The sequence below is a fragment of the Thermobia domestica genome, chromosome 10 (genome assembly GCF_964235325.1).
Source record: "Thermobia domestica chromosome 10, izTheDome1.hap1.1, whole genome shotgun sequence".
Classification (NCBI taxonomy): domain Eukaryota; kingdom Metazoa; phylum Arthropoda; class Insecta; order Zygentoma; family Lepismatidae; genus Thermobia; species Thermobia domestica.
In genome coordinates, this window is record NC_137463.1 from 87,956,040 (window position 1) to 87,983,862 (window position 27,823).

The window sequence follows — 27,823 nt, forward strand, 5'->3', positions numbered from 1 at the left end:
ACCTGTTTCACTAATGTCTTACAGACATACAGAGCTTCTGTTCTAGGCGCGTGTAACAACAGTATACGACGATTGCAATCTGTTTCTTCCAGAACAAATTCTGCTACCTCGGTGTTCTTGTAAGTTGCACGTCACATGTTAACTGCTTGTGTAATTGAATCCAACAAAAGTGGAAAAACACTACCCCAATTAAACACAACTACACATTTGTGAGACTCCTGTGTGGTTGAGTATTACTCTGTGTGATTGGAAGGTTTACGTCACTAGACTTCCAATCACAGAGCCCCGTATTCGAATCTTGGCTGAAACAGAAGCTCTTTCTGTGTGTATAAGGTTATGTGTAATGGTAGTAAGCAAAAATAAACTGTGATTATTATTATTATTATTATTTCACAATTTCGTTAGTTTCGTTGCCTTTCCCAGCAAGCTTTTTCCCAGCAGTACCACCTATAACTATATTCCAAGCAAATGAGTGTTTTAGGAAAGGTGTTCTCATATCAATGCTTGCTTTCCTTGCTTTTTTTCTTTCTTTTCTTTCTTCGAACGAAATCAATTGCTATCTTCTGGCTTGCTTGGACGATTTCTCTCTCTGTATATGAAGAAAGCAAGCTTCCTTTTTATTTCTATCCACCCATTAGTTACATCAACCACAGTTTAACGTTATTTTGGTTCATCTGTACATGTACAACTTGCACGCTGATTAGTATGTACTTTTCCTCATGTGCATGTTTTTTTTAGTAGTTTCTCATATTCCCTATGTTTTTGGTTACTGCACCTTCTCTTCGTTCATGTCCCCACGCTAATTCTTATTGCAGGTATACGCACACTGTGCTGCTGCTATTCGCCTCGAATGGTCCGCCTCTCTCATTTATGGTAACTAAAGCATATGTTTTTACTTCTTCCTGATGTTGTAGTTATGCAACCCCACATAGCTAATTACAAAATTCCCGTCCCATGTTAAATTCGTTGAAGATATTACATTGCCGACAACGAATTACTGTTTGCAGTTTTTATAGTCTTTGAACCACGCTAATTTAGATCTCTCTTTCTCAAGAGAATTGACGAGGATTCCCCACTTCCTTTGGGGAATCCCTTGCGCACGGATTTCACGATTGCGGCATAAGCATTTTTGGATAGAGCACATTCGATGTCTTTAACTTGACCATACCGCCTTTGCTCTATCGTTTAGGGTAATGAAGATATAGACCTCTAAAGTTTATTTTCTCACGCTTTCGGCACCCTATATCTCCGAAACTATGGACTTTTGGCCAAAGTTGCACGGGACTTTTTTTTCTTGGTTTGACATCAGCTACCTACCCTTAAATTTTTTGTACGCATTAATAGGACACCCTATATATACAAAGGAACGTTAGTAATTACACCTAGAGATTCACCCAAGCATCAAGCTATCCCAAATAAGGGGCGAAAAGAAAGAAAATCAATATTTTAAAATGATCTCATTGCTAGAAGTGACTCTTTCCACTGCCGTTCTTCAACTCAGTATCTCATAGACTGAATCAGGAATTTCCTGTTCTGGCTATTAGCGATAATTATCATATAATGATTGAATCAGTGGCATCTGTAGCAGATAATGAATATCTTAAACACTTCATCTCTTTTCACCGTTCTAGAAAAGAAGGATCTATACTAAATCCTTTTTCTTTGTCTTTCTCCGCACCCACAGTGGCATGTGGAGAGAACTTGGATGACGAGGATGCATTCGAGAACTGACTTTGATGACAAGCGGAAATGTCACGCGAAGTGGTAGTGCCATAAAGGCGCATAGTTAATTAATAATAGTGATCACATTAATATAGAAAATAAAGAAGTCAATACAACTGCTATATAGAAAAATAATTACGTGATATAAAGTGCTACAATATCCAAGAAGTGGATTTGCAGAAAATATCAGCGATGGAACAATGACTGTTTCAAGATTTTCGCAAAAATGCGTAGCACGTCAGGGGTCTCATATAAAGGATAATGTGGAAGTAAAAATGTCAATATAACGTAAAAATATTGAAAGTATGATACATAAATAAAACTTATCCTGAAAGTTATTCATGTTATAATAGTTGAGTTGATTTTGAGCTTAACGTCCCGTTCAGCAGCGAGGCTATATGAGACGCGGACCTACTGATCAACCTAGAATCCGAACCACATGAGCTCCCTCCGGGAATCAAATACGGGTCTCCCGCACCAAAGGCGCGTACGCTAACCGCTTAGCCACGAAGGAGCTCCATGTTATAATAGTGTTTAGTGTTGATATCAAATAATATTTTGTGAAAGTGTTTAGTTACTTATATAAAAAATGTTAAGGTATGTTCAAATAATGCCTTGAATAATAATAATTATATAAATAGTAATATTAAATTACACTTTTAATATTTCCAGATCAAGATAATAGGTTTGAAAGCATAATTAGGAATAATTACAATTTTCACATCTTGTATAGTTTATTGTAGCTCCAGTGGCGATAAGTACACACATATAATAGAATTTCCGTTATATGTATATCGATTGTCACTCGCATTATTATCGGCAGCAGTGGAGTAGACAACACCGTCTCCAAAGAATCCTGGAGTAATAGTAGTTTCATCCTCGTTTGGGGGTTGTATTATAAGTTCGAACAGCTACAAGACTTAAAGCCTGTAGTCAAAACCGTTTATACGTATCTCTTCACAATAGTACAAAGAAGAAAGAAACGAACTGCAATACTTTACATTTGGCTTTTCCTCTCAGGGACTAGAGTTTTTAAATTTACATTTGGCTTTTCGCGAACAGCGACGTCAACAAATTAAATGTTTACCTTTATATCTGGCGCGTATATCCGAGACGGGATTCATATACATTTATAGAGTAATCTAAGAAATTAACTAGCCATTTAACAGACGAAACACACAAACTTAGTATAATACAAGCAAGATGGGCGGGAAATGACTTCCTATTATTAAATCTTCATGTCTCATAAAGTTATGTACCTGTTTCGATGAAACTTACGTGTGTGTCATGGTTTGTTTAACATGCTTTTATTTTTTCAGATATGAGTGATGAAGTAGTCGACTGATAATTAAGGAACGAGTTAAAATGGTAGCGAGACATGATTATGGCAGTCTCTTCGTTTACTTGTTTGTTGAAGTTTAGTGTCCTTTTTCAGTTCCGAGGTTACAAGACGTGTACCTACAGTTTAAGATGGAATCAGAACCATTGCAAAGCATTCTAAATTTCAATACTCTACCAACCAGTAATCGAACCCAGGATCACATATATCAAAGCCACATGCGCTAACGACTAAAACATGAGGGAGGTCGTATAGTAGTCTGTTATCCAAGTGCAACGGCGGAGAAGGAGTCAAGATGGTAGATATACATAACTTAGTGAACGCAAAAATAATCAAAAACTGTCACAAAAAGTTAATGACGATCGGCAATGTAGCGAAAATGTGAAGAACTAGTACATCTTCAACATCAAGGCTTAAGGAAAAAGTGAGGGCACTGAAAGAGATGTTCGATCTAAGTTATAAATCCACAAGGCAGACCGCAAGAGAAAGTAGTCACATTCGCCAAAACGATGAGTTTTATTCTTCCTGCCGACTAAGTAAGTAAAACTGCACTGTTCTTCAGTTTACTATCTAAATCGAATTAAAACAAATCACTATAGAAAGATTGCAAGTATGACAAAGTAACTCTGTTCCAAATATAAACTCAATTACATTACTATATCAACTTTGATAATAAGAGGAAAGCCATACTTACAAATCCACTAACTTCGTACTGCTACTAGAAGTGGAATCCACAAGCGGCAAGGCACAATATATCAATTCCCCATATTCCATAACGACAACAGGCCACAAAGGCCCTTGTTTCGTTGGAAGCTCAAATACTGGAAACTGAACAGGCTTATCACATCTGTTTCTTGTTTCCACAAATTCATCTAGAAAAAAAATATACAGATTTAATGCGATAGGGAGAATCTTGTGTTGTAAATTATTGTTATTAAAAGCATCACGTTTGCTTACTTGAATACGGTTAAGAAACGAACATCACAACGTTTCTTTCAACTCGCTTATGCTTTGACAGAGAGATTAAACAACAAAGATTAAAAGCTTTAAGTTGCAACTACCATAGGTATACTCACACAAAAGTTAAAGGCCAGGGAAGGACACTGCCGAGCATGCCACCCCTCATTGGACGACAGAAAATTAGCAAGACAAATCAATAATTCTCAGTTCCAAATAACAATAATTTTGGTATCTGCTACCTAAATATTTCAAACTTTTATCTTCTTTTAATCCACCTGCTAAGGAACTTTATGATATTAAATAACTATTGGGATCTTGGCTTGTGCTAGTATCATTAAAAAAAAAAAAAAAAAAAAAAAAAAAAAAAACTTGAAGTATTGTAGATGTTACGATGAATCTAGTTGACTGCATGTCATTCCTTGAATAACTTATGTAATCTCCATGTCCATGTAAAAACGCATTATATAAGCATCCAGAAATTTATCTACAACTAAAACGATTCTCTCTCTCTCTTTTCCATGTATTTGATTAATTTACATATACATTCACCGTTTATTATAATATTCGTAAATTCCTACACTCCCACATTGAATATGCATTGGCTACCTACCACAGTACTATAAATTAATTTTATTAGACTTGCAGGATTGTTTATAATGTCTATTAGTAGAATTTGGAGACAATATAGTTTTGGAACATCTCGCTTACATCAGTTACAGACTAAACCATAACAATACATTGACTGTATACTTGTGCCAACATCACACATAAGAAGCTCTAACAACCAATGATATATCACTTAGGAGTCACTGCAAATACATTCGAAAGATACACTGGGTTTCGAAAATGTGTTAAGTGCGTTGTATTTCCAATTACCATTCAGTTTACGAAATTAGTATACACAAGGAGTAGAATTCACATTCTTAACATGTGTCATTTCAGTTACATGTCAAAATATAATATAGGCACTTATATATTCCACTACATTTACCATACTACTCACGCCTCTACTAAACTACTGTATACACATGACTCAATATGGTATATTGTATCCATTAATTGCTATAATTGCTATATCCACTGAGCACGGATCTACGTTTTAATACTGAATTTTAGAAACAATATTATTTCAATTAGTTAGCCTACCATTGTTGTGCAAAATTGAAGACGAACAACATGTCCAAACCGTATAAAGATCATTGGAACGTGAAATCCGGTGAAGGTGAGGAGTGTCCCGTTTAATATACAGGGTGTCCGAGAAGTCCTTCCCTGATTACAGAAATTGATAACTCAGGCTAGAAATAAGATAGAAATATGAAACTGGTGTTGAATTGTTTACAAACTATAAAAGTTTTTGTCTGTGTTAGGTTTGTTCTGTTTTACCAAGTCACAATTTTTTGGTTTTAGGTTTGTAATACGTAAGTAAGAAGCCCAAGAAGCCATGCCAACCAACCAGGAGAAGGCACAGTGTGTCCTGTGGTACCATGAGACACGATCACCAACCACGGTGCAGAGACAGTTCCAGACAACATTTGGGAGGACTCCACCTGATGTCAAGAGCATTAAAGCCTGGTATGAGAAGTTCAAGAACACAGGGTCGGTTGCTGACCTTCCGAGATCTGGTCGACCAAGAACCTCAGCAGACACGGTGGAGGCTGTGCGGCAGTCTTTTCTGAGAAGTCCTAAGAAATCGGTGCGCAGGGCCTCACGTGAATTACAGATGCCAAAAAGCTCTATCCATAACATTTTACACAAACGTTTATTGTTTCGTGCTTATAAAGTGCAACTCGTTCAGGCCTTGTTGCCCGACGACGGTACAAGTCGATATGACTTTGCGATGGATTGGTCGTGATGGACCAACAGCTTGGCCTCCACGCTCTCCTGACATAACCCCATTAGACTTCTTTTTATGGGGTTATGTCAAGGATGAGTTCTACCGTACACGTGTACCAGATCTTGAAACCCTGCAGCAACGAATAACCACAGTCGTTGCATCGATCCCTCCAGTGATGTTGGCTAATGTGTGGATGGAAATTGAATATCGCCTAGATGTGCTACGTGCTACCAAGGGTGCTCATGTGGAAGTGTACTGATGTGACCAAAACTTTTATAGTTCGTAAACAATTCAACACCAGTTTCATATTTCTATCTTATTTCTAGCCTGAGTTATCAATTTCTGTAATCAGGGAAGGACTTCTCGGACACCCTGTATATGAATTGCAATTTTCATAACATCACTGACTGTTATGTTAAAGGTATGGAGTAAAAGAACAAAAGGAAATTACGATCATTTCAAAGCAGCGAGGCCACCAGGTGCATTGCAAGCCAGAAAATTTACATTAAGTGCAGAGTCAAGACGTTTACACGTTATTATAATTGAAAATTTTCAATGTTACATTTAAACTACTCTGGCTACATTAGTGTGTGACGAATTCCCAAACCCCCAATACAGCATGACTACATAATACTGTTTAAATATCCTACGCCCGAAGGGAACTACCTAGAACACTTAAAGGGCTATGATTATGCTTTCACACTTCATGGAAACAAAATGTTGATAATGACAAGTAGGCCTAATTAAAACTGAGTAGCTAACAATATCCTAACCTGCACTGAATTATAAACTTTCTGCTTTAGTTACAGATGTTCCCTTTTAAAAACAGCAAAATCCACCTGCTAAGTTTGGTGGACTTACTGCTTTTATAATCTGAACTTTAGACCAGAGTAATTAATTCTACACAGTCCAACACAAATATGGCGAATTTCAATCTGGAGCCGCAAGACGTCATTTCACAAAGAAATACAGGCAGTGGAACTTGCCTTGCTTAAAATAAAAGTAAACCCATACGAAATTCAACTAGTCTCTCAACTAATAGCTTTTTGCCTTAGAAATAATGTTTTTCAATTTGAAGATACCATCTTTCGTCAGGACAATGGACTGGCCATGGGCAATACTCTTTCTCCAATACTTTTGAACCTGGTATTGGACATGTTCGAAACTGTAGTAGTCGCGAGGACTCGTAAAGCTTGGGGCCGCGGTGGCTCAATGGTAGAGCGTTCACCTCTGGTGCTTGGGGTCCTGGGTTCGATCCCAGCCACCGCCAAGTGAACTTTGTGGTGGACAAACACCGTGTGCGTGGGTTTTCTCGGGGTTCTCCCGTTTCCTCCCACTTTCTTCATTCCACCATTTCATTCATTAGTCATCATCACCGTCTCCTTTAGCCTAACCGGCATAACCGTGGGACGTAAAACAAAGATTTCATTTCATTTCGTAAAGCTTGACCTAGATTTACCAATTTCACCCTCCAATAGAACGCGAGGGTGTGTCCCGGTCGTCAACCCCACACCTGAAATTTTGTCAGTGTCGTCTCTTGTGCTGTACGGAGAGCATTTCCTGAGGGTGCAGTGTTGTTGGATTGCAACTAAGTTTCGTTTCGTTGTTATTCTTGTTGTCGTTATTTTTGTTATTATTTTACATTTTGCTATTACTACTGTTACCGTTTAATTCAAATAATTAGTGTTCGATTTATAGTTTGTTTAAGTGTTGTTTCCTTCACTTGTTTGTCATGCTTTTTAAGTTTGGCAATGTTGTTTGTGTTCTCCCATTGTTTCACTTTTTCTCAAGGATGCGTTCGGAAGGCATCTCCACGAATCATACCGAATTCTTCCGATTCATGACACGTGAGGGAAAGCAGTTCTATGATTCGTGGAGAGCCCACGTTTCACGAGTCGTCGCGACCACTATAACATTCTCCCAAAATTTCCTCACATCAGGTATTTTCGATATGCTGACGATACCTTAATTCTGTACAAGGAATATCAGGATTTAAAGAAAATATTCGATGAATTTAATCAGACACATCCTAGAATCAAATTCACGATGGAACTTGAAGGAAAAAAATTGAGCTCTTAACTTCCCTGATATTACCATCAAAAGAAAAGCCAATAAGTTTGTTACTTCAGTATATCGTAAACCTTCTGCTGGTACAAAGCATATTCATTTTAAGTCATTCCATTCATGGCTTCATACTCTGAATACTTGGGAAAACTTCTTTAGGAGAGCTCTTTACTTTCTGATCTTCCTGGTGACCTCAACCAAGAAATTCAATATTTACTGTAATTAAAATTGGACAACAAAATGGTTTTCAAAAATCTTTATTACTGAAGTGGTACAAACAGGTAAAAAGGGAGATTGACAGCACCGACAATCGGCCAACAATAAATGCCGTAGAGGACAAATGGATTGGCGTCCTCCTGGTCCCACGTATTTCGGCAAAAATTAAGAAGGTATTGCATAAATATAACACAAGGTCACCGAAGTACCTCCTAAATCTATACAAAAATATATTACAAATTTTAAATAATTTTTTACTGATCCCCAACAAAGTAGTGGCGTCTACCGAGTTAACTGTTAATGTGACCAAATATATATAGGTCAAACGAAAATGAATATTTCTACCAGAATCGCTGAGCACATTCGTACATCCAAATCTCGTAGCTTACAACAGTTATCTGGATTGGCATCACATCTCAAAGAAAATAACAACATTGCTAATTCATATTTGATCGGAAAAGCAAAAACAGCAACAGAACGGAAAATTAAAGAAGCTTATTACATTCATAAAGAGAAACTGGCACTCAATTCAGATAAAGGTGACATAAATGCCATTTGGAGAGTGTTTTTACTACTCATTTCCGCCGTCTGGAAGGTAATGAAAAAAGAAAAACATTAAACAACAGTGGACAGTGACAAGTGAATTATTATTAACATATGTCTATTTCTAGTGACAAGAAGATTTTTCCTTTGCATATTTTTAAAATTATTTTTAAGCATTTTTACCTATCTATAATTTCTTTTCTATGGTTTAAATCCTTTTCGAAGTGTGCCTAGGCTGAAGATGACGACGATCTTCTTGGAAAGTAATTCCTAGTGATGGGTTTGTTTCTTGCGGTGACCATTAGCCTTTAACTTACGTTATTTCTAATTATTATTACCGCTCGCAATACAGTGATAAATCACACTTAACAATTCAGCTATTTGCGATCAGCTGATTTTATATAGGCCTACCATTTAATTTATTAGTAAATATAAATTTTTCTTTGCATTTGAACCCATTTCTTTGAACCCTTGTCTTTTAAAACACTGAACTTACGTCATAGATATAAATAGGTTGCTTCTTCTATAAACCCAGCACCTGAACTGCTTGAATATAAATTATGAGTAGCTACACAATTAACCAATACGATTGGCAGATCAAAGAAGACCGTCACCAATCAGAGCAATTTGTTCCCAGTTGTCTAGTATCCGAGTAGTTTGTCAACTAACACGACGAATTTCTTAAATAAATAAAGTTTTTTAAAAAAAATTATTATGTTAAACTTTCATTTTAGAAAATTAAGGTAATTATTGTAAGCACCTTACTAACTAAATTGTTCCCAGATACTTAAAAATATAGTTGAATTATTTAACAAAATGTTTTAAGATATAATTAGTATTAGTATTAGTTCCTAACTGTACGTATTTGTGCTTATTTAACACATTAAAACAGTTTTTAATATTCCTAAATTCCAATAACCCTAATAATAATAATAATAATAATAATAATAATAATAATAATAATAATAATAATAATAATAATAATTTGAATTTATTGATAGTAAAGACCACAGCCGAAGCTAAAATGGTCATAATGTACAATAATATACAATGAAAGACTACAAAGGAAATACAAATAAAACAAAATAAGTAAATTAAAAATATATCAAATCATCTCAACCAAATACAAAATAAAAGATTAGCACATGAGCTTGATACAAGCTAAATTGTAAAGTAAAGTTACAACATAAGCTCAATTAAATAGCTATTGAATCGACCATGATGTATTATTAAGGAGTAAAAGATAATGAAAATAATAAAAATGAACAAATTACAAAGAAAATATACAAATTACAAAGAATAGACATAAATAGATATAACAAGGTACATAAAACAAAGACAATAAGAATTCAATAGACAATATACCAAACCAGGGTGAATTTTATATATTTACTAAGTAAAAATTCCAAATATTGTCTTTTTAAGTAAAGAAAAATTCGGATCAAATAGATCAATTTTGAGAGATTTTTTATTTATATTGTCAACACTAACAAATAGTGGAGAACCAACCAATTTATTGTTACATAGTATAGATCGGTAAACCCTTGAATTATACGGAGGAACTTTAATATATAAATATTCAATTAAATTCACTCTAGCATGTATTATATCATGAATAAATCTTATTTGCCTTAGAATTCTCCTAACTTCAAAAACTAATAAATCAAGCTTAGCAAGAATCTCCCTATTAGTCATTTCATGTAATTTGAATTATATTTTAGCCAAGCCAAGAAAGAACTCTGGACTGACTCAAGAACTTGAGTGATACTTGTAAGATTACGATTCCAAATTAAACTAGCAAATTCCACATGGGATCGAACATAAGCGCAATATAAGATTTTACATGTTGCAATGTGTTTAAAATCTTTGGCAACCCATTTTATAAGTCCCAGATTCCTTCTAGCTTTAGATACGATGGTTGAAACAAGATGGTCAAATAATAACTTGTAATCCATCATAACACGTAGGTCTTTGTTGATTGAAACAGCTTGAATTGTATGCTGATTTATTGAGTATGAAAAATAGGATATATTCGTTTTCCTAGATAACGATATAATTTTTATTTTGTTCATGTTCAAGGGAAGTAAATTTTGTATGGACCATTGATAAACTGAATTAATATCTGCTTGTAATCTAAGGTGATCCTGATTACTTACTATTTCGGAAAAGATCTTCAAATCATCCGCGAAGAGTAAAAAGGGATACTTCAAATATTTACCAATGTCATTGACATATATTATAAACAATAGTGGGCCCAAATTGGATCCTTGAGGAACACCCGAAGAAATCTTGTACACAGATAACTTGCAACCCATATATCTAACTACAAATTTACGATCAAGCAAGTAGGAAGCGAACCAAAGTATCAAAGATTTAGGAATTTCAAAAGAATCAAGTTTCTTAAGAAGAATATAATGAGATATTTTGTCAAAACCTTTAGCAAAGTCAAAATAGATTGTATCGACTTGACCACGATTATGAACAACAGGAGAAACCAATGTCAAAAATTTATTCAAATTTAGTTTAGTTGATTTACCCTTCATAAAACCATACTGTTCAAAAATAATTCAATGTTCGACGGAATTATAAAGATAATTCTAAATAAGTTGATCAAAAATTTTAGGTATTACGTCAAGAATAGAGATAGGTCTATAATCAGTTACGGACCTTCCATCAGTTTTCGGAATTGGAGTTACAACAACAGTTTTCCATACATTTGGATAGAAATGAGATGCTAAACTCCAATTAAGCAATGATGTCAAAATTGGTGCAATTATTTCAGATATTCCTTTAATTATAAAAATCGGAATTTGACCAAGACCTACAGAAGCTTTAACATTTAAAGTTTTAATAACATCAAGTACCTGTTTAGTAGAAAAAGATATTTGTTCACTACAAAATTGACTGGACATAAAAGTATCATTATCGTCATTCACATTAATTTCATCTTTATGATAAACAGCTACAAATTGCTTGGCCATAGCTTCAGATAACAATCGAGGATCAGAGAAAAATTCGTCGTCAACTAATATTGCCTTATGTCCATCTTTAGCATTTTTTTTGTTATTCGTATACTTCCAAAATCTTTTAGGATTATTTTTTAAACTATTCTTAATTTTACTATAATATTTAGTTTTATCAATAGTAAGTTGCTTCTTAAAACCAGAACGATATTTAGAAAATACATTATAATCTTGAAGAGATTGTGTTCTTTTATACTTCTTATGAGCATTATTCTTTTTATTGAGCAAATAAATTACATTACGAGAATACCATCTCGGACATTTGGAAATTGATTTGGTTACTAAAGGAACATTATTCCTAATTGCATTCAATATAACATCATTAATATTTTGAGCAACAATGTCAATATCTTGATTCAGCAAAATATTGGCCCAGGGAAGCCCTTGGACTTCTTTATATAAAGAAAGATTTGGTTACTAAAGGAATCCTTTTGATATAACAAAAAAACTATCACTTGGTATCTCCTGTATTAGAGATGGAATTTAACAATAATTTCAATAGGATTGTGATAGTGATCAGGCGGAACCAGAGATGCTACAGAATTACTAGATTGAACATAAGTATTGTACAAAATTAAATCGAGACCAGACGTCCCAGAATCAACGTTCAAATTCATATCATCTAAGAAATTAAATAGAATTTTAGCCTTGATTTTAGAATAATAGTTTATATCATTTGAAAGATTTCTATTAGTCGAATCAACTTTGGATATATTAAAATCACCAATAATCACTACTTCATAGTTCAAAAAGTTCACTTTTGAGACAATATAATTAGTAACAGAATAAGTTGGATGAAAATAACAACATGCAACTAATAATTTTTTCCCATTGAATGTATCAATCTCAATCCAAACACACTCGATTTCAGATTCCAAGTCAAATCTCCTTTGACAATTTATATTGTTTTAACTACTAGTAAAATACCATCATCTCTGCTACGTTGATCAGTAATATAATTCCTGTCGGAACGGAAACATTTGTAAGTTTCAGAAAAATAGTCATCAGTATGTTGTTTATAATTAAACCAAGACTCAGTTACAGCAATAATATCAAAAGAACAGTCGGCAACAGAAGGAAAAAATATATATTACTTTTAGTTCTAAGTCCACGAACATTTTGATACAAAATATGGACTTCCATATTGAGCTAGTTATTGTTATTAACATTATTTATTTGATTTTCAGAATTAGTTGTTAAGAGTTTGCCATAAAACGGACCAATTAATATACCACTGGGCCAAATCGTAGGATCATTAATAATTCCAAAATCAGCTTCAAACACTTCAACATGAAAAGAGGCATAGGTATCGTATTTAGTTTTTAGTCTAGTACATTTGACATAAGTTACATTTCTATTTCTCTCAATATTTTCAATATTACTTTCTTTTACTGATGGGTCAAATCTATTAAGAAATAATGCCCTTTTTCTACTTTTAGCAACCAAATCAATTTTATCAGGACCACTACCAGAAGTAAACTTACGATGACTTTTTATTTAAACCAGTGCTGAAATTCCCTCTATTATCTGTCTCCCTTGATCTTTTGTTCTCTCATCTCCTTTTGTTACGTGAAATGACTTGAACCCATTGATCTTTGTTTACATCAAACTCTACTTCTTCCTGGTTACAGTCTAAAAATTGTATATTCTCATTTCTAGTTAATTCTGGGAAATGATCAGGATCACTTATATCAACAACCTTAGAATTTTTATGAGAAGGTTATACTGATACATTCATCAAAAATTTCAGGATTTTTTTCAAGTTTTTCATTTTGAGACCTTAATTGCATTATTTCCTCTTTCAAGCCTTCGAGTTCCCTTAAAAATACTCTCTTCAGATCACTCAGTTTATTTTCCAAAATTTTTTCCAAATAATCTTCAAAATTTTACTTTTCAAAATCTCCAAGATTATCATCATTCTGAGCTACTTCAGAAACCCTGTCACCCTTTATACAGTTATTACATAAAAATTCAGATAGCTGAATGGAACTACTGTCCATTTTCGAATATGATTCAACACATGCAAAATGACACTTTATTAAACAAGTATTACATTTGATGGACTTTTATCTATCATAAATGGGCTGACTACAAAAAGGACAATTCTCGCCAGTAGGAACCATAATATATTGTCTATTGAATAAGTTATGTATTCACATGCACATAATAATAATAATAATAATAATAATAATAATAATAATAATAATAATAATAATAATAATAATAATAGAATTACAGTAGAACAAAAATTTATGACTAAATCCTATACAATAAAATATAAATGTTACCGGATCATTTATTCCGTAGCACATTCTGTGATTCAGTTATACAGATTTGGGGTTTGACTTAACAACTACCAATACTAACGTTGTAGTAGCTACTATGTTAGCTAAATAATAAAAGGTAATTAGTACTATTCGCAGTAAGTGAGTGAGTTAGATTTAAGTATAGTTTAATTTTTAAGAGTTAGCAATAACATATTGTGATGGTTATTGTTAGCGAGGCATTTTTATTTTGATTATGGTAATGTTAGAATTGCAAAATAGATTATTAAAGAAGCACAAAGTATCACTGGAGTAGAACTTATTTCTGTATTTAAGAATTTCTAAAGTATAATCCTACAGTAAAACGCCTGGCCACCGTTTTCTTTTTAAATAACTATATTCTCGCAAAGTTTTAAAACCTTAGCTTGAAATAATGAACTCAATCAGCCAAAGAAGATTCAAACTTGTGTAATTAATTCCTGTTCATGAATAAAAACACAGCTCTTTCTTTTTTTAAAAAAAAAAAAAAAAAAAAAAAAGTGTATCTTCTTCTTTTCCCTTTTCAAACAAGATCGTACATTTTAATAAGAACTCTCTATGAAAGGTTTCTTTAATTTATATTTGAATCGTACAGTAATACGATATAGTGTACAGTAGTACAGTATTATGCATAGCATTTATAGGCACATTAACAGCTTTATATACCTCCACTGTCTTCCAGAAGGTACAAAAATTAAGACTATTCTTCAGGAGTAAGAAGAATTATTTAATCTCACTGTTATTGATCTGTCGTAATCATATTCTTCTAAGCAGTCAGAGTTCACTTGTCCGTCAGTCAGGAGCAGTCAGGAAATTGTACATACAAATCTTCCGCAAATGCTATTTTTCACATTTATTTCAGCTTGGGTAAAGAGCGTATTAAAACTAATGTTTAGACTTTCTTCAGTTCGACAAACTACGGAAAATATTTTTCCAATTATTTAAGGGTCAAGAACATCTTACCTTTCTTCAAAAGTCCTACTTCTACCAACAATGAATTCACGAATTCTTCTTCAGAAGGAAGCGATATATAGTTCTCACCAAGCAAAGATTGTGACTTCACCTCAACAGTTCCAAAATACCTTAAAAAAAGGAAAGATTAATTTCTTTCTTTGTTAAATAGTACTAAATTTAAATATATATATTTCTTTAATGTGCATTAGACTTTCTCTTGTATTTGCGATAGATTCTTATCATCTTGATTTATATATACTTGCAACATATTTCTATAAATAGGCCAAGCAGCTAGTATTTGATAAAACAAAGAGTACACAAATTGAACTAGAATGGAATAAATAAACAAAGAAAGATAAACTTACAAAATTAGAATAATTTTCGATCATAACATTATGTACAATATACAAAAATACACACAATATTATCTAAAAAATACTCTTCAATGCTATTACACTAGTATTTGGTTCATTGTGACTTTGTTTTTCTCGTTGGGTATACACTTAAACAACTGGAAACACTCAGAGAAAAGCTAAAGCATGTAAGTTTAAATATCAACGATCGTAGTTCCAGTGTATCATAAGTGTTATATACTCATTTATTTCTTACAATTACTAATACAAATTTTAATTTGACATAAGTGTTTAATGTCACATATGTGTGTTACAACTCAAGAGTGTATATATATAATGCGTTCAAGGAAAGTACTCCACAGTGGATGTTGGAGTTTGTGAGAAATTGAAACATTCACTTTTGAACTTGTGTATGTGTATGTTACATTACGCAAACGTCCGACAAAGACAGAAACGAAGACGACTTTAACTTTCAACTCAATACAGATGTCTGCTCACAATAAAGACAGTTCGTGCTACATTATAACCATTCGCTGTGCTCGAAAGTCGGTCAGAGTTCTGTTGAGTATCGAGTTATACAAGTGTGTGTTACAATGTTTAAAATGGAGCAACAAGTGTTACTTTGGTTAAGCATGTGTTTCGCGCCGGTGACACGTACAGAGAACATGTGAAAGATTTTTTCACTGGAAAGTAGTTCACAATATTCATTTAACAGTATCAGGATCCACTTGAAACTCTCAAAAGTACCGAAGGACGATATTACATGTAAGATACACACAATTTACATAATTATCGGTCACCAAACTTCAGTTCGAGCGTCAGCAAAAATGTGTAGGAGGATTTGGTTGTGTCTTCAAGCTAAGACACACTATTTTCAACATTTCCTGTACTGAAGTGTTTCTGTTTCTCCCTTTGCCATAATCCATCGTTGAGCGACGTTTTGAAAGCACTGTATATAACTAGCTCACAAATAGGTTTCATTTTAAGCTTAGATAAATTGTACGAAAAAAATGTCATGTTTTTATAAACAAAATCGAGGTTCATGTGAATGACATCTTATTAAGGTTATATTATTAACCTATTGACAGAATTAAGCGGTCAAAGCTGCTTAGAAAAACTCTTACAGACACAATCAATAAGATGCTTTATTTATCTGACTTGAAATCTAGAATTTAAAATGTGACAATTACAGTCTTAAACATTTCTATTGTTTTAATCTCTGAAGACAATAATTATGTAGAGATTAAGAATCTGTGTGCTAATATTTAATAAATATATGCGTAAAAGCTATTAATTGACACACACACAGAAAGAGGGGAAGCGGTGGCTCAGTGGTAGAGCGTTCACCTCCGGTGCTTAGGATCCCTGGTTCGATCCCAGCTCGCGCCGTGTGGACAAACACCGTGCTCGTGGGTTTCCTCGGGGTTCTCCCGTTTCCTTCCACTTTCTTCATTCCACCATTTCACTCATATCTCATCACCACCGTCTCCTTTAGCCTAACCGGCATAACCGTGGGATGTAAAACTTAAAGATTTCATTTCATTTCATTTCATTTACACACACAGAAAGAGTAATAGCTATGCAACTTATTTACACAGGTGGGACATATCTAACTAAAATAATGAAGTAGAAAGATTATAAAATGACAATTGTCATTGCCTTGTTATCACTCATAAAAGAAGACTTCCACATAATAAAACCCTCATAATACCTTGTAACTTAAATTGCGTCCTAATAATCGCCACCCTAACCCTCTATGCTACTCTCTTATCTTCGCTCACGTCGACGGATTATGAAATGAATCCCCACGTGAAAGTATCTCTTCGTCCCGCTGTACGCTATGAATTAATACTGTGTCTTATTAAAAGGTCTAAATATTTACACCTAGCATTTTTATTTTTATTTTAAATCTGCGCATCAACCACCCCAAATTAGAGATGGCCTTTTTTTTTCGAAAAATCGGTTTTTCAATTTTCAGAAATTTCATTTTTCGTTTTTCGCTTAAAATTATTCGATTTTCGTTTTTCGAAAATAATTTTTTTTTCGTTTTTTCGATTTTTTAAAAGTTTTTTCGAAAATTTCGGAATTCATGGAATGATAATGTGGGAGGAAATGGGAGTACCCCGGGAAAATCCACGAACACGATATTGTCTGCCACGAACTTACTTGACCTAGGATCCCATGCACAAAAGGTAAGCATTCTAACACAGCTATTGTGCCCACTTGGATTTGGATTTAATGAAAGGATAGTGTATAATGCCTACTATTGACGAAACTCATCCAATCACGACCAAAATTAGTATGGTTATGGACTGCGATGTATTTAGTACGCACGTTAAATATTATGGTGTTTGGGACCTTGGTTCCGGAGTTATTGCTAATCAAATTAGTGTTGTAAGTTAGTGATATCAAGAAATTTCCCTAAGATGCATTTGATTAAACTCAAATGATCTTGACGAAAGTTGGTAGGATCGTAAATATTGACGAGCTTGGTATGCATGGAAGCTCAGTATAAAATATTATGGTGTACAGACTTTTTGTTCCTGAGTTATTAGCTATCAATGTTAGGTTTGGAATCAGTGAAATCAAGAAATTTCATTAAAACGCGAAAGATGGAACTCATCCAATTTTTACGAAACTTGGCATGGTGGTAGATCTTGACGAGCTTATTAACTATAAAGGTAACCACGAAAGATCTGTCGCTTTTTCACCCACCACCTTCGAACATCGATATGTAACCTAAGACGCACCTGGAAGATCAAAAATAGTCTCCATTAGCATCGACGACCTTCTGCCAACGTTTTGGAAGGACATGTATTCCATCGCGGTAGAACTTGGTGGGCCGTGAAGCGAAGAAGGAATCAAGTGCATTTTGCACCTCTAATAGGGATTTTAACTGGCGTTCTCTAAGCTGATTGTCCAAGGAATGAAACTGGTGATAATCGGACCGTGCAATGTTCGGGGAGTATGGCGAATGCAATTGTTTCCCATCCAAAGTGTAGAATGGTGTCCCGGGTCATCCTAGCCACGTGGGGCTTAGCGTTGTCCTGTAACAGGACCCCTTTGCGATTCAGAAGTGCTGGCTCCAGAGTTTTGAGTTTTTTCTTGGATACGGCTCAACTGCTGACAGTAAATAGTTGCATTGATGCTCTGACTAGCTGGTAGCAGTATTTTTTTTTCAAAATACTGTCCAGAAAATTTGGACTTGAACTTAGTAAAATCAAGAAATTTCATTAAAACGCGTTAAACTCATCCGATATTGGTCAAAGTTGATACGGTCATAGACTTTAACGAGTCTTGTACGAGTGCGAGCTCAGCACGAAATATTGTGATGTACAGACCATTGGTTCTCGGTTCTTGAGGGATATAAATTATGAAATGAAATGAAATTTTTGAGTTTTACGCCCCACGGTTATGCCGGTTAGGCTAAAGGAGACGGTGATGATGGGAGATGAATGAAATGGTGGAATGAAGAAAGTGGAGAAAACTGGAGAACCCCGAGAAAACCCACGCACACGGTGTTTGCCCACCACAAAGTTCACTTGGCGGGAGCAGGGTTTGAACCCGTGACCCAAACCACCACAGGTGAACGCTCTACCACTGAGCCACCGCGGCCCGGGATATAAATTAGAAATAATTCACAAAGGTAAACATGTAAAATTTACATTTTACAGAATATTAAAATATAATTATTTACTAATAGTGACTATCAATGCGTTATCGACAATATATTTTATAATGTAAAAAAAAGACTAACAAATTACGAAGTAGTGATCCTGTATAAACTGATCGTGATAGTATCAGGCAACTCTGTAATAAATTGACTTTTAACAATTGGTTTTAACAAAATATGAAACATGAAGTGATTATATGTACTGATACTGATTCTAAAGACTCCTCACTAAAGTCCCCCATTCATTTCTCTTATTTTCTATAACTCACTAAGTCAGTATCAAACACAATTTGATTGTTTTCAAAAATAGGCAATTAAAAACTAACAAAATATTATTGAATGGTTTATTTGTTCTAAAGATGTTTTATACACGGTCGGAGAAAAAACTAAATATCTGACTATAATTATCTCATCAAACGAGAATTCAAATTTTAAATAGGTGGGTCTTCGTTTTCGTATTAGTTTTTACTGCTACTAACTTCAGTAGAATTATTAAGATGAAATAGTTTTTATTTGGTTGTTGAAGTTCAGCGTCCCTTTTCAGTATCGAGCGAGACTATACAAGGCGTGGACCTACATTTTAAAGTGGACTCCGAACCACCGTAACACGTTCAAATACACGCTAGCCTCGGGACCCTACGCATCAAAGGACGCGCTAGCCACTAGACCAATGGGCAGGGCTTGAAATCTTTTCTTGGGATTATGAAATTATATATTTAAAAGAAAGGATTGTAGCTTCCCAGTATCTCTCTCATTCTATGAGAATCAATATTATAACCGGGGATTTATTAAGTATTTATCACTTTCCGTTGCATTAAACTTACAGATGAAAACTACCATTGTGGCACAGAATTCATATCAAAAAATGCTTCCGGCTATGGTTTTTGTTTATTATGAAACTGGAAATTGTAGCTTCTCACCATTTTCGGTTTACATAGAGGGATAGCGATCGAGGTGACAATCTTCGAATTCTGGATTCATATATATATATATATATATATATCCTTATCTCATCATTTTTGCTCTATAGTGATACTATTGCAATTAGAAGTGGCAGTAAATTTCTACCAGAGGATAAAACTTGAAGATAGTCCTTTCCCAAGGTACTAAATTCATGCTACTCGCTAGTGATTACCATGCTTGCTCTATGGAGATCAATACTGAAACCAGGAGTTGTGATCAGGGGCGGATCCAGGACGGACTTCTGGGGGAGGGGTGGCGCGGGGTTTAATATTGCCACTTAGACCTACTTTTAAGAGCTCCAAACTCTGGGATGGGTTTTATTTATATATAAAATAAGAAAGTGTCCTTCTGGGGGAATCGCCCGATCGCCCCCCCCCCCCCCCCCCGCATGGATAGCTATGGTTGTGATACATTTCTCCTGCTTCCTGTTTTTTTAGAGAAACAAGTGAGTTTCATTTCACAATGTAAAACTACGGTAGACTTCCAATCTAAGCGAATTGAATACTCAAACTTCAGTACAACAAGTAGCACAAGTAAAACTCCTGGTTGGAATAGATTAATAAGATCAAAGATAGAATATGTTCCTCGGATGCTGAATCCGTATCAAAAAGCCATTATTAACTATCACTTATCGTTTTTGTTCTATGGCGATAAAGATTGAAAGCAGGAATGGCTAATTTGAACCACTTCTGGCTTGAATTCTTAGGACGCTAAATCGATTTCAGAAAAACCTCTTCTCGATATCTTTTATAGTTTTTGCTCTATGAATATAAGTACTGGAACCGAAAGTAGTAGTACATTTCAAGCATTTCCAGTTATAAAAAATGATGCAGGTTATGACGATATGTTCTCTTAAAACCCTGAATTGATTCCAGAAAATTGCTTGTCGCTATCTATTAAAATTTTCGTTTTATCGCGACAAGTGTTAAAACCGAAAATGGTTAATTTGAACACTTTCGGTTCAAATAAAGTGTTAACGAAGAAGATGGAATCTATTCTTGGAACGATGGGTTGATTTTTAAAAAAATGCATCTCGATATCTCTCGCCGATTTTGCTCTATGGAACTTATCATTACCTATAAAATCAAAAATAGTAATAAACTTCAACCATTTCTGCCTTTGTGGAGTGTTGCGGATTGTAATGGTATTTCCTCTTGAGACTCGTGAAGCATTTCCCGCTATCTATTACCAATTTTATTCTGTGGCGATAAAAATGTTGAAACTTGTAATCGCTAATTTGAACCACTTCTGGTGTGAATAGAGGTCAAAGGAGAAGGTAGAGCCTATACTTAGGACGCTTAGTCGATCGCGAAAAACCGCATCACGATTTCTCCTAGTTTTTGCTTTATAAAAATCAGTATTGAAACCAATAAACTAGTAAATTCAGCCACTTTCGGTTTCGATAGTATTATGGGATATGATGATATATAGCTTATATACTCTTGAGACGCTGTATCTATTCGCTTAAAAAAAAAAAAAAAAAAAAAAAAAAAAACTTGTAGCTATCTATTACTATTTTTGGTCTATATCGATTAATGTTAAATCCGAAAACGGTTAATTTGAACAACTTCCGATCCGAATAGAGGATTAATGGAAAATATAGACCTATTTTTTGGAAGTTGAATCGATTGCAAAAATCTACATCTCAATATCTCGTAATTCAGTATTGATACCGGAAATAATAGTAAATATAAACAATTTCTGGTTTTGATTGAATGTTGTGGATAGTTATATGTTGTCTTAAGACGCTAAATTGTTTGCAATAAATCGCTTCTCGCTATCTATTATCCTTTTCGTTCTATACTGATAAAAGTTGAAACCAAAAGAGGGTATTTGAACCACTTACGGCTTGAATGGAGGGTTAATGGAGGAGATGGAACCTATTTTTGGGGCTCTAAATCGACCACAAGATACGACTTCTCAATATCTGTTATTGTTTTTGCTCTGACACCTGTCGACAGACAGACGGACAAAGCCATTCTAAAGACTTCCGACACTTATGCATAGCTTAAGCTGCAAGTGCAATAAGGGCGAACATTGAATATACTCTTGGGACATTGAACTGGTTCTGGAAAACCGCGTCTTTCTATATATCACCGTTTATGTTCTGTGGTGATCAACAATGTAACAGAAAGCGATAGATCTCTACCACTTCTGGATTAAATAAAAGTCAAATGGATTAGATGAATCTATTCGTGTTGCAAAAATATGCTTCTCGCTATTTCTTACCGCTCTTGCTCTGATGCCAGCCGACAGATAGATGAACAAAGCCGTTCTATGACTTCCTATACGTATGCATAGCATAGTGTAGTTTGGAAGTCCTAACAAATAAAATGAATTCAGTTTGTTTTACGAAAGTTATCCGTTTTTCGTTTCTTGGCAGTTTTCGTTTTCAGTTTCTCGAAAAATTTTTCGTTTTCGAAAAATTCATTTCTCGAAAAAAAATGTGGCCATCCCTACCCCAAACCCCATACAAAATTTCTACTATTATCCAAGAAAGCAATAGCGCAGATAGTGAACTCACTCAGCGTATCTGCTCATTATTAATTCTTGAAGTAAGGATATGGGAGCTTTCGTTTCACTTCAGGTGTACGTATGTATGGATATGATTGTGTCTGTATGTGGTAGATTTTCTCTATAATTACTGGCCACATCTGAACCGAATTTGCTGGACAAGTAGCTCATAATCTAAGGTATAAAGAGCGCTATATTTTTGGCGATATCGGCCACGGACATGCTCGGCTTGCATGAAGTGCTTTATTTCTCGTTAACTATTGTCCTGATCTGAACCAAATTCGGTAGGCAAGTAGTCCATCGTCTACGCAATAAAGATCGCTATATTTGGTGACCGAGCTCAGGTAGGGACAGGCTCGCCTTGGCAACAGACGCGTCAGCAACAGTGGGTATGCGCGTAAGCGAGGATACTGGAAACACACTGTGCTCCCCATCTTACTGGATGCCTTACTTGGGCTACTTTATCGTTACGGATTGTAGTGTAGACTAGATTAGTGTGTGTAGGCCAAGTTTAAGCAAACCACTCGATATAATTGCTGAAGAATTACAGTTCTTTCACTAGTTTCCTTCTTATTGTTCTCCAAAAGATATGCGGTGCGTGATAAGACAATGCCTCACTTAACATAGACCAAATCTAATGGGACCACAGAAGTATTTGTTACAAAATTACAATCTTTCACGATTTGCACATAAGTACAGCGTTGGGACATATGTCATAAAAAGCACATTGCAAAACCCACGAAATAATCTCTGCTAGGTGGCCAATAAAATTAATGCAATTTAATCAAGTTAGGGCACGATGACATCCGTACAGTAGTGAAAACACAGTATTCTCACAGTGTTACCAGTTCCTATAGAACTTGTAAATGGTTTAACAGTAATGACTCTACACTTGTAAACATAAAATATAGAAGGTTAAGTGCCGGAGTATAAGTCCAGAAATATGAAAAATACATAAAATTTACACGAAAGAAATTATAAATACCTTAGTTTTCGTGAAATTCATACAAACTAAATAACTTTTAGGTGCTGTTTTGAATGATAATAGCTGTGTGTTGGTTGGTACTATTTTAAGTGCAGGCATGCTGAAGTCACACATTAGGGTATAATGATGCAATTAATTCTCCGTACTGAAAGATAACAGTTTCATATGACAAATGAAACATTTCAATTTTTAGTTAAAAACGTATTTTAACGGGGAACAGGGGTTAATACGTTTTCTGGAGAGCCATGGATTATTGATAATTAACAGAAAGCGTGGTAAATATAGGAAAATCTTAAAAATAAAGAAATGGAGAAACAACCACACATTTAAATGTGAAAACCGAACTGAAGATGAGAATAATTGCAGTAAACGAATTATGAAAGCAACTGCGGAAGATGAGCCATGTATCTTTAAATGCAAAGTGATCAAACTTCCAAGTAAATTTTGAAAACTATGGCGTTCTTAAAGTAAACTTGCACGTATATTTTTGCTAAAAATAATCTCTTAACAACACATCAGTTTGCATGCATACTATCAACCTGCACGCAATTAGGAATGTGTCAGGAAAAGAAGACTACACAATATCTTACGGAATCATTTAAAACAGAAAATGAAGATAAAACTAGTTTTTAATTTGATACTATTCAAGTTTAGGGGCACCATATTTTGTAAAATATACAGGTAAAATTCAATATCCTCCATTAAGGACACGTTTATGAGGAACAAATTTCTGCAGGCGGCAGAGGCAAAAGAGGTATGATTAGATGAAGGATGCCACGAATAGGTAAAAAATAAAAAAAATAAAATAAAATAAAATTACAAGGGAAATGAGTTGAACCAAAGGAAACGTAATAATTTTGTGTCTCATATAAGAATGGAATAAAAGTATGTGTTGTAGAAATGAGAAAAGCAGTAAAGATTGAATGGACTTACAGGAAATGCACATAACAGAATATGAGTACAATGATGCAAGTAGTGAGCCCAAATCTAACCTAATATTATCATAAATTAGCTAAATTGTAACATTTTTTCGAAAAAAAAATGCTGGCCCCCTTGAACTAAACACAGCACAAATTAAATATTGGGTTCACTCAACAAATGGTTCTACCATAATTTATAGGTAAAATACGATGTGGAACAGTTTTCGTGAAGGAATGAGAGTGTAAATATAAGAAATTACTGTCCGTGTGAAGCATATTTAAATCAATTGTGAGTAATAGTGCAAGTATTGTACCCTATGTATAAATGTGCTCTTCCACTATCCCTGTTTATCCGTGTACTCCCGTCGATGACACGCCTACTCCTTACGAACGCACCCTCTCGCTGCCGCTCGGCCCCCTGCTGTGTTCCTACCCTGACTCCGTTAAATAGCATTCGTGCTTTTTAGTGGCACAAGTTGGGCGTCCGCTTTCGACACGTTTTTTTGCTGTTATCTCCTTTCCACACTTTCTGCAATTTGTTACTAGGTTCATTAATCCGTGCTCTTCACAAACTTTTAAAAGATTTTGTTCGTTATCAAGGTATTGCTTCACAAATGTTAAAACTGTTACTTCATTGCCCTCATACATTCGCCATGTTGATAACATAAATGCTCATCTCTTTCCCACAATACACTGTTCGGTTACCTTGCGCCAAGTAGTTCCCTCCGCTCGCCGTATAGTCCTATGTTTACAACCGCTTATAAATAACAAATAAATAGATTTTTCGAGACTCTTATATATTATCAAGCACACAAACGATCAAATTATCCATATCTTTCCTGTAAATTTTAAAAATTTTGCTGGAAACGGACGCCCAACTTTGGAACTTAACCCGATTTGCGTATACATATAGCGTCTGGATATATGCCATAAAACTGGAATGCAAAAGACACAAACCAGTCTGTGGGGGACCTGTGTTCTAGAACCTTTCCCTAGGCGTTTAACCGAGTCAGAATTGAGCGGATGTGGCGTAAGTTTGTAGTGATACATGTGCCTATAGCTCTTATAATGGTTCCACACTAGTAATGCTACACTTACAATAGAGTATAGCTTTCCTACACTTTCAAAATATTCCTCTTGCGCAGAAAAAAAAAAAGTATTTTAATTATCTTTGGTATCCATTTCCTTAAACCGTCGTAAAGCACTTACAATGATTTTATTAGTAACGTTACATTTGTATAAATATAAAATACAGGTGTATTAATTACCATATTTAGGCATTAATCGAGCAGACGGTTCTACCAAATTTTGACACACTTTTTACATTTTCAGGATAGGTTAGATCTTTGTATTTCTTTTAGCAGAGCATCCTCTAAAGGAGGTGTTCTATTATTATTTGCAGATTGATTTCAGGAGGACTCATCATAAATACAGTTTGGACGTATTGCATAAATCCTACCGTGAATAAAACAATAACCCGCAAATCTTAATAAGAATTGCAATTTTCAACACTTTTCTGTAATCTACCTGAATAGGGTACCGGTATTGTCATGTTGCTCAGCGCGGATGTTTTGGAGGATGGTAAGAAGGGAATTAGTGAAAGAATTTTCAACAACTGATTCCAGTGATTTGCTGATCTGCAAGTTGAAGGTGACAGGTTATTGTAAATCTGAAGAGCATTATTTGTAATGATTACACAATAGCACCCAAATTTTGAACTGCACGAATTATTGTGTCCAATAGATTGACCTACTATTTACCTCGCAAATAATGGTTCCTTATGTTTTACAGATACTATCCATACGGCTCTGATACTCATGATGATAAATGTATATATACATAATTACTCGTACTCAATTCTATTTACTAGCAGAATATTCATTCAATAATTCCCAATTCAGTGCAAGGACAATTATTTGTCAATCAGCTGGTCTTCTTCTTCTTTAAAAAATATGTGAAAGAAAAAATAATATTAAAAGAGAGGCAGACATAGCAGCCATGTCCTTTATAACACTAAAAATTCTTCATCATTCTTCATCATTCTTCATCATTCTGTTAGAAGATGAATAAATTGTATTTACCATGAAAAGGTTTGGACTTAAGTAAAAACGTGGTCATGAGAGAGCATAACTAAATTAGGGGGCGCGGACAAAATCCAAGCTAAATTCTGGCAAGGCGGACAAAATCCAAGGAACATTATCATGTGAGTAGTGCCTGTGAACACCCTAATTAAATTGTAAGTTTGTTTCTTTCTTCAATTGTCATGCATTCTAAAGTTTTATCTGTAATTCTTCAATTTATTCCGGTGGGAGGCAACGGACAAAAAAAAAAAAAAAAAACAGCATTCTAACATTACCATCAGTGACGTATTTAGGGAGGGGGTTCCGGGCTTAAGCCCCTCCCGAAATTTTATTTACTATATTAAAGTAAATGAAATATCTTGCAGAATTTTCACATTTCCAGTATTACAGTTAGCAAAGCCCTCCCCGAAAGAAAATCGTATATACGCCACAGATTACCATATTCATATTTTGATCTTGATAGGTACCAGTGTTGCCAATTTGGGGGAAAAGTCGCTAAATCTAGGGGATTTGCCATCAAGGATAGCGACAAAAATTATTTTTTCCGATTAGCGACTTTTTTGGTGATTTTGGAATGACGATTTGGCGACTTACTTACAAATCTAGCGACTTTTGTGCTTCAAACAACTTGTCCTAAAATAAGTACTATTAGCTCGAATCAGTTCACATATATATGTCTTTTTTCTTTTGCTTATTTGAATCAGTGTTGGTGTTAACGAGCTGGGAAAGTACACAACATTTATCTGGGAAAGTACACAACATTTTATCTGGGAAAGTACACAACATTTATCTCTATATTCCCACTTTGATTGCCGTATCTCTTACCTTCTACCGGGGACCAACTCCAGCTTGTAATGACATATAGTTTACAGAGCTTCCGTTTAGAGGCACAAATAGTACATTACCGATAGCAAACTAATTATCTGTAGAAGCGTGAGTAGAATTGAAGTAAGATTTTTTTCTAGACCTTTAATATTTTACGTTTTTCTGAACTCATTTTTGATTTTGTTGAAGCAAAATTGATCATAAAGTTAAAAATATTTAAAAGTGAAATTATTGTTAGTTATATATGAGTCTTTCATATACGTTCTTGTAGATAGTACTATAGCTTGAATTAATCACGAATCTTATATATATATATATATATAGGAGGCAAAATTCCACGAAAAATATTTTAGCGACTTTTCGCCCAAAATTGGAGTCATTTCATCTCCTATTTAGCGACTTTTTGTAACAACTTGTTGGCAACACTGATAGGTACACATGAATTAAATTTTTATAAAAGAAATCATACAACACTACAAAAAAGGCTTTGAACTTGATAGGTACATTTGAATTAAATTTTTATAAAAGAAATCATTCAAATGTACCTATCA

General features: G+C 34.5%; 1 protein-coding gene across 2 annotated transcripts in view; it reads right to left on the bottom strand.

Moving 5' to 3' along the window:
* The window catches only part of LOC145662533 (AP-5 complex subunit mu-1-like), an 89,449-nt gene extending 63,065 nt beyond the window's left edge, over positions 1-26,384 (bottom strand). Inside the window, exons 1-3 of one of the 2 annotated variants that reach the window (XM_081728198.1) lie at positions 26,127-26,384; positions 14,968-15,086; positions 3,756-3,933 (exon numbers count right to left, since the gene is read on the bottom strand). In XM_081728198.1, the coding sequence (XP_081584324.1) occupies positions 3,756-3,933; positions 14,968-15,086; positions 26,127-26,185 (356 nt within the window). In that variant the 5' untranslated portion in view covers positions 26,186-26,384. Of the gene's footprint in view, positions 1-3,755; positions 3,934-14,967; positions 15,087-24,680; positions 24,836-26,126 lie in introns of those variants that run through there. The other variant, XM_081728197.1, reaches the window with a different exon arrangement.
* Between the last annotated feature and the right edge of the window lie 1,439 nt (positions 26,385-27,823).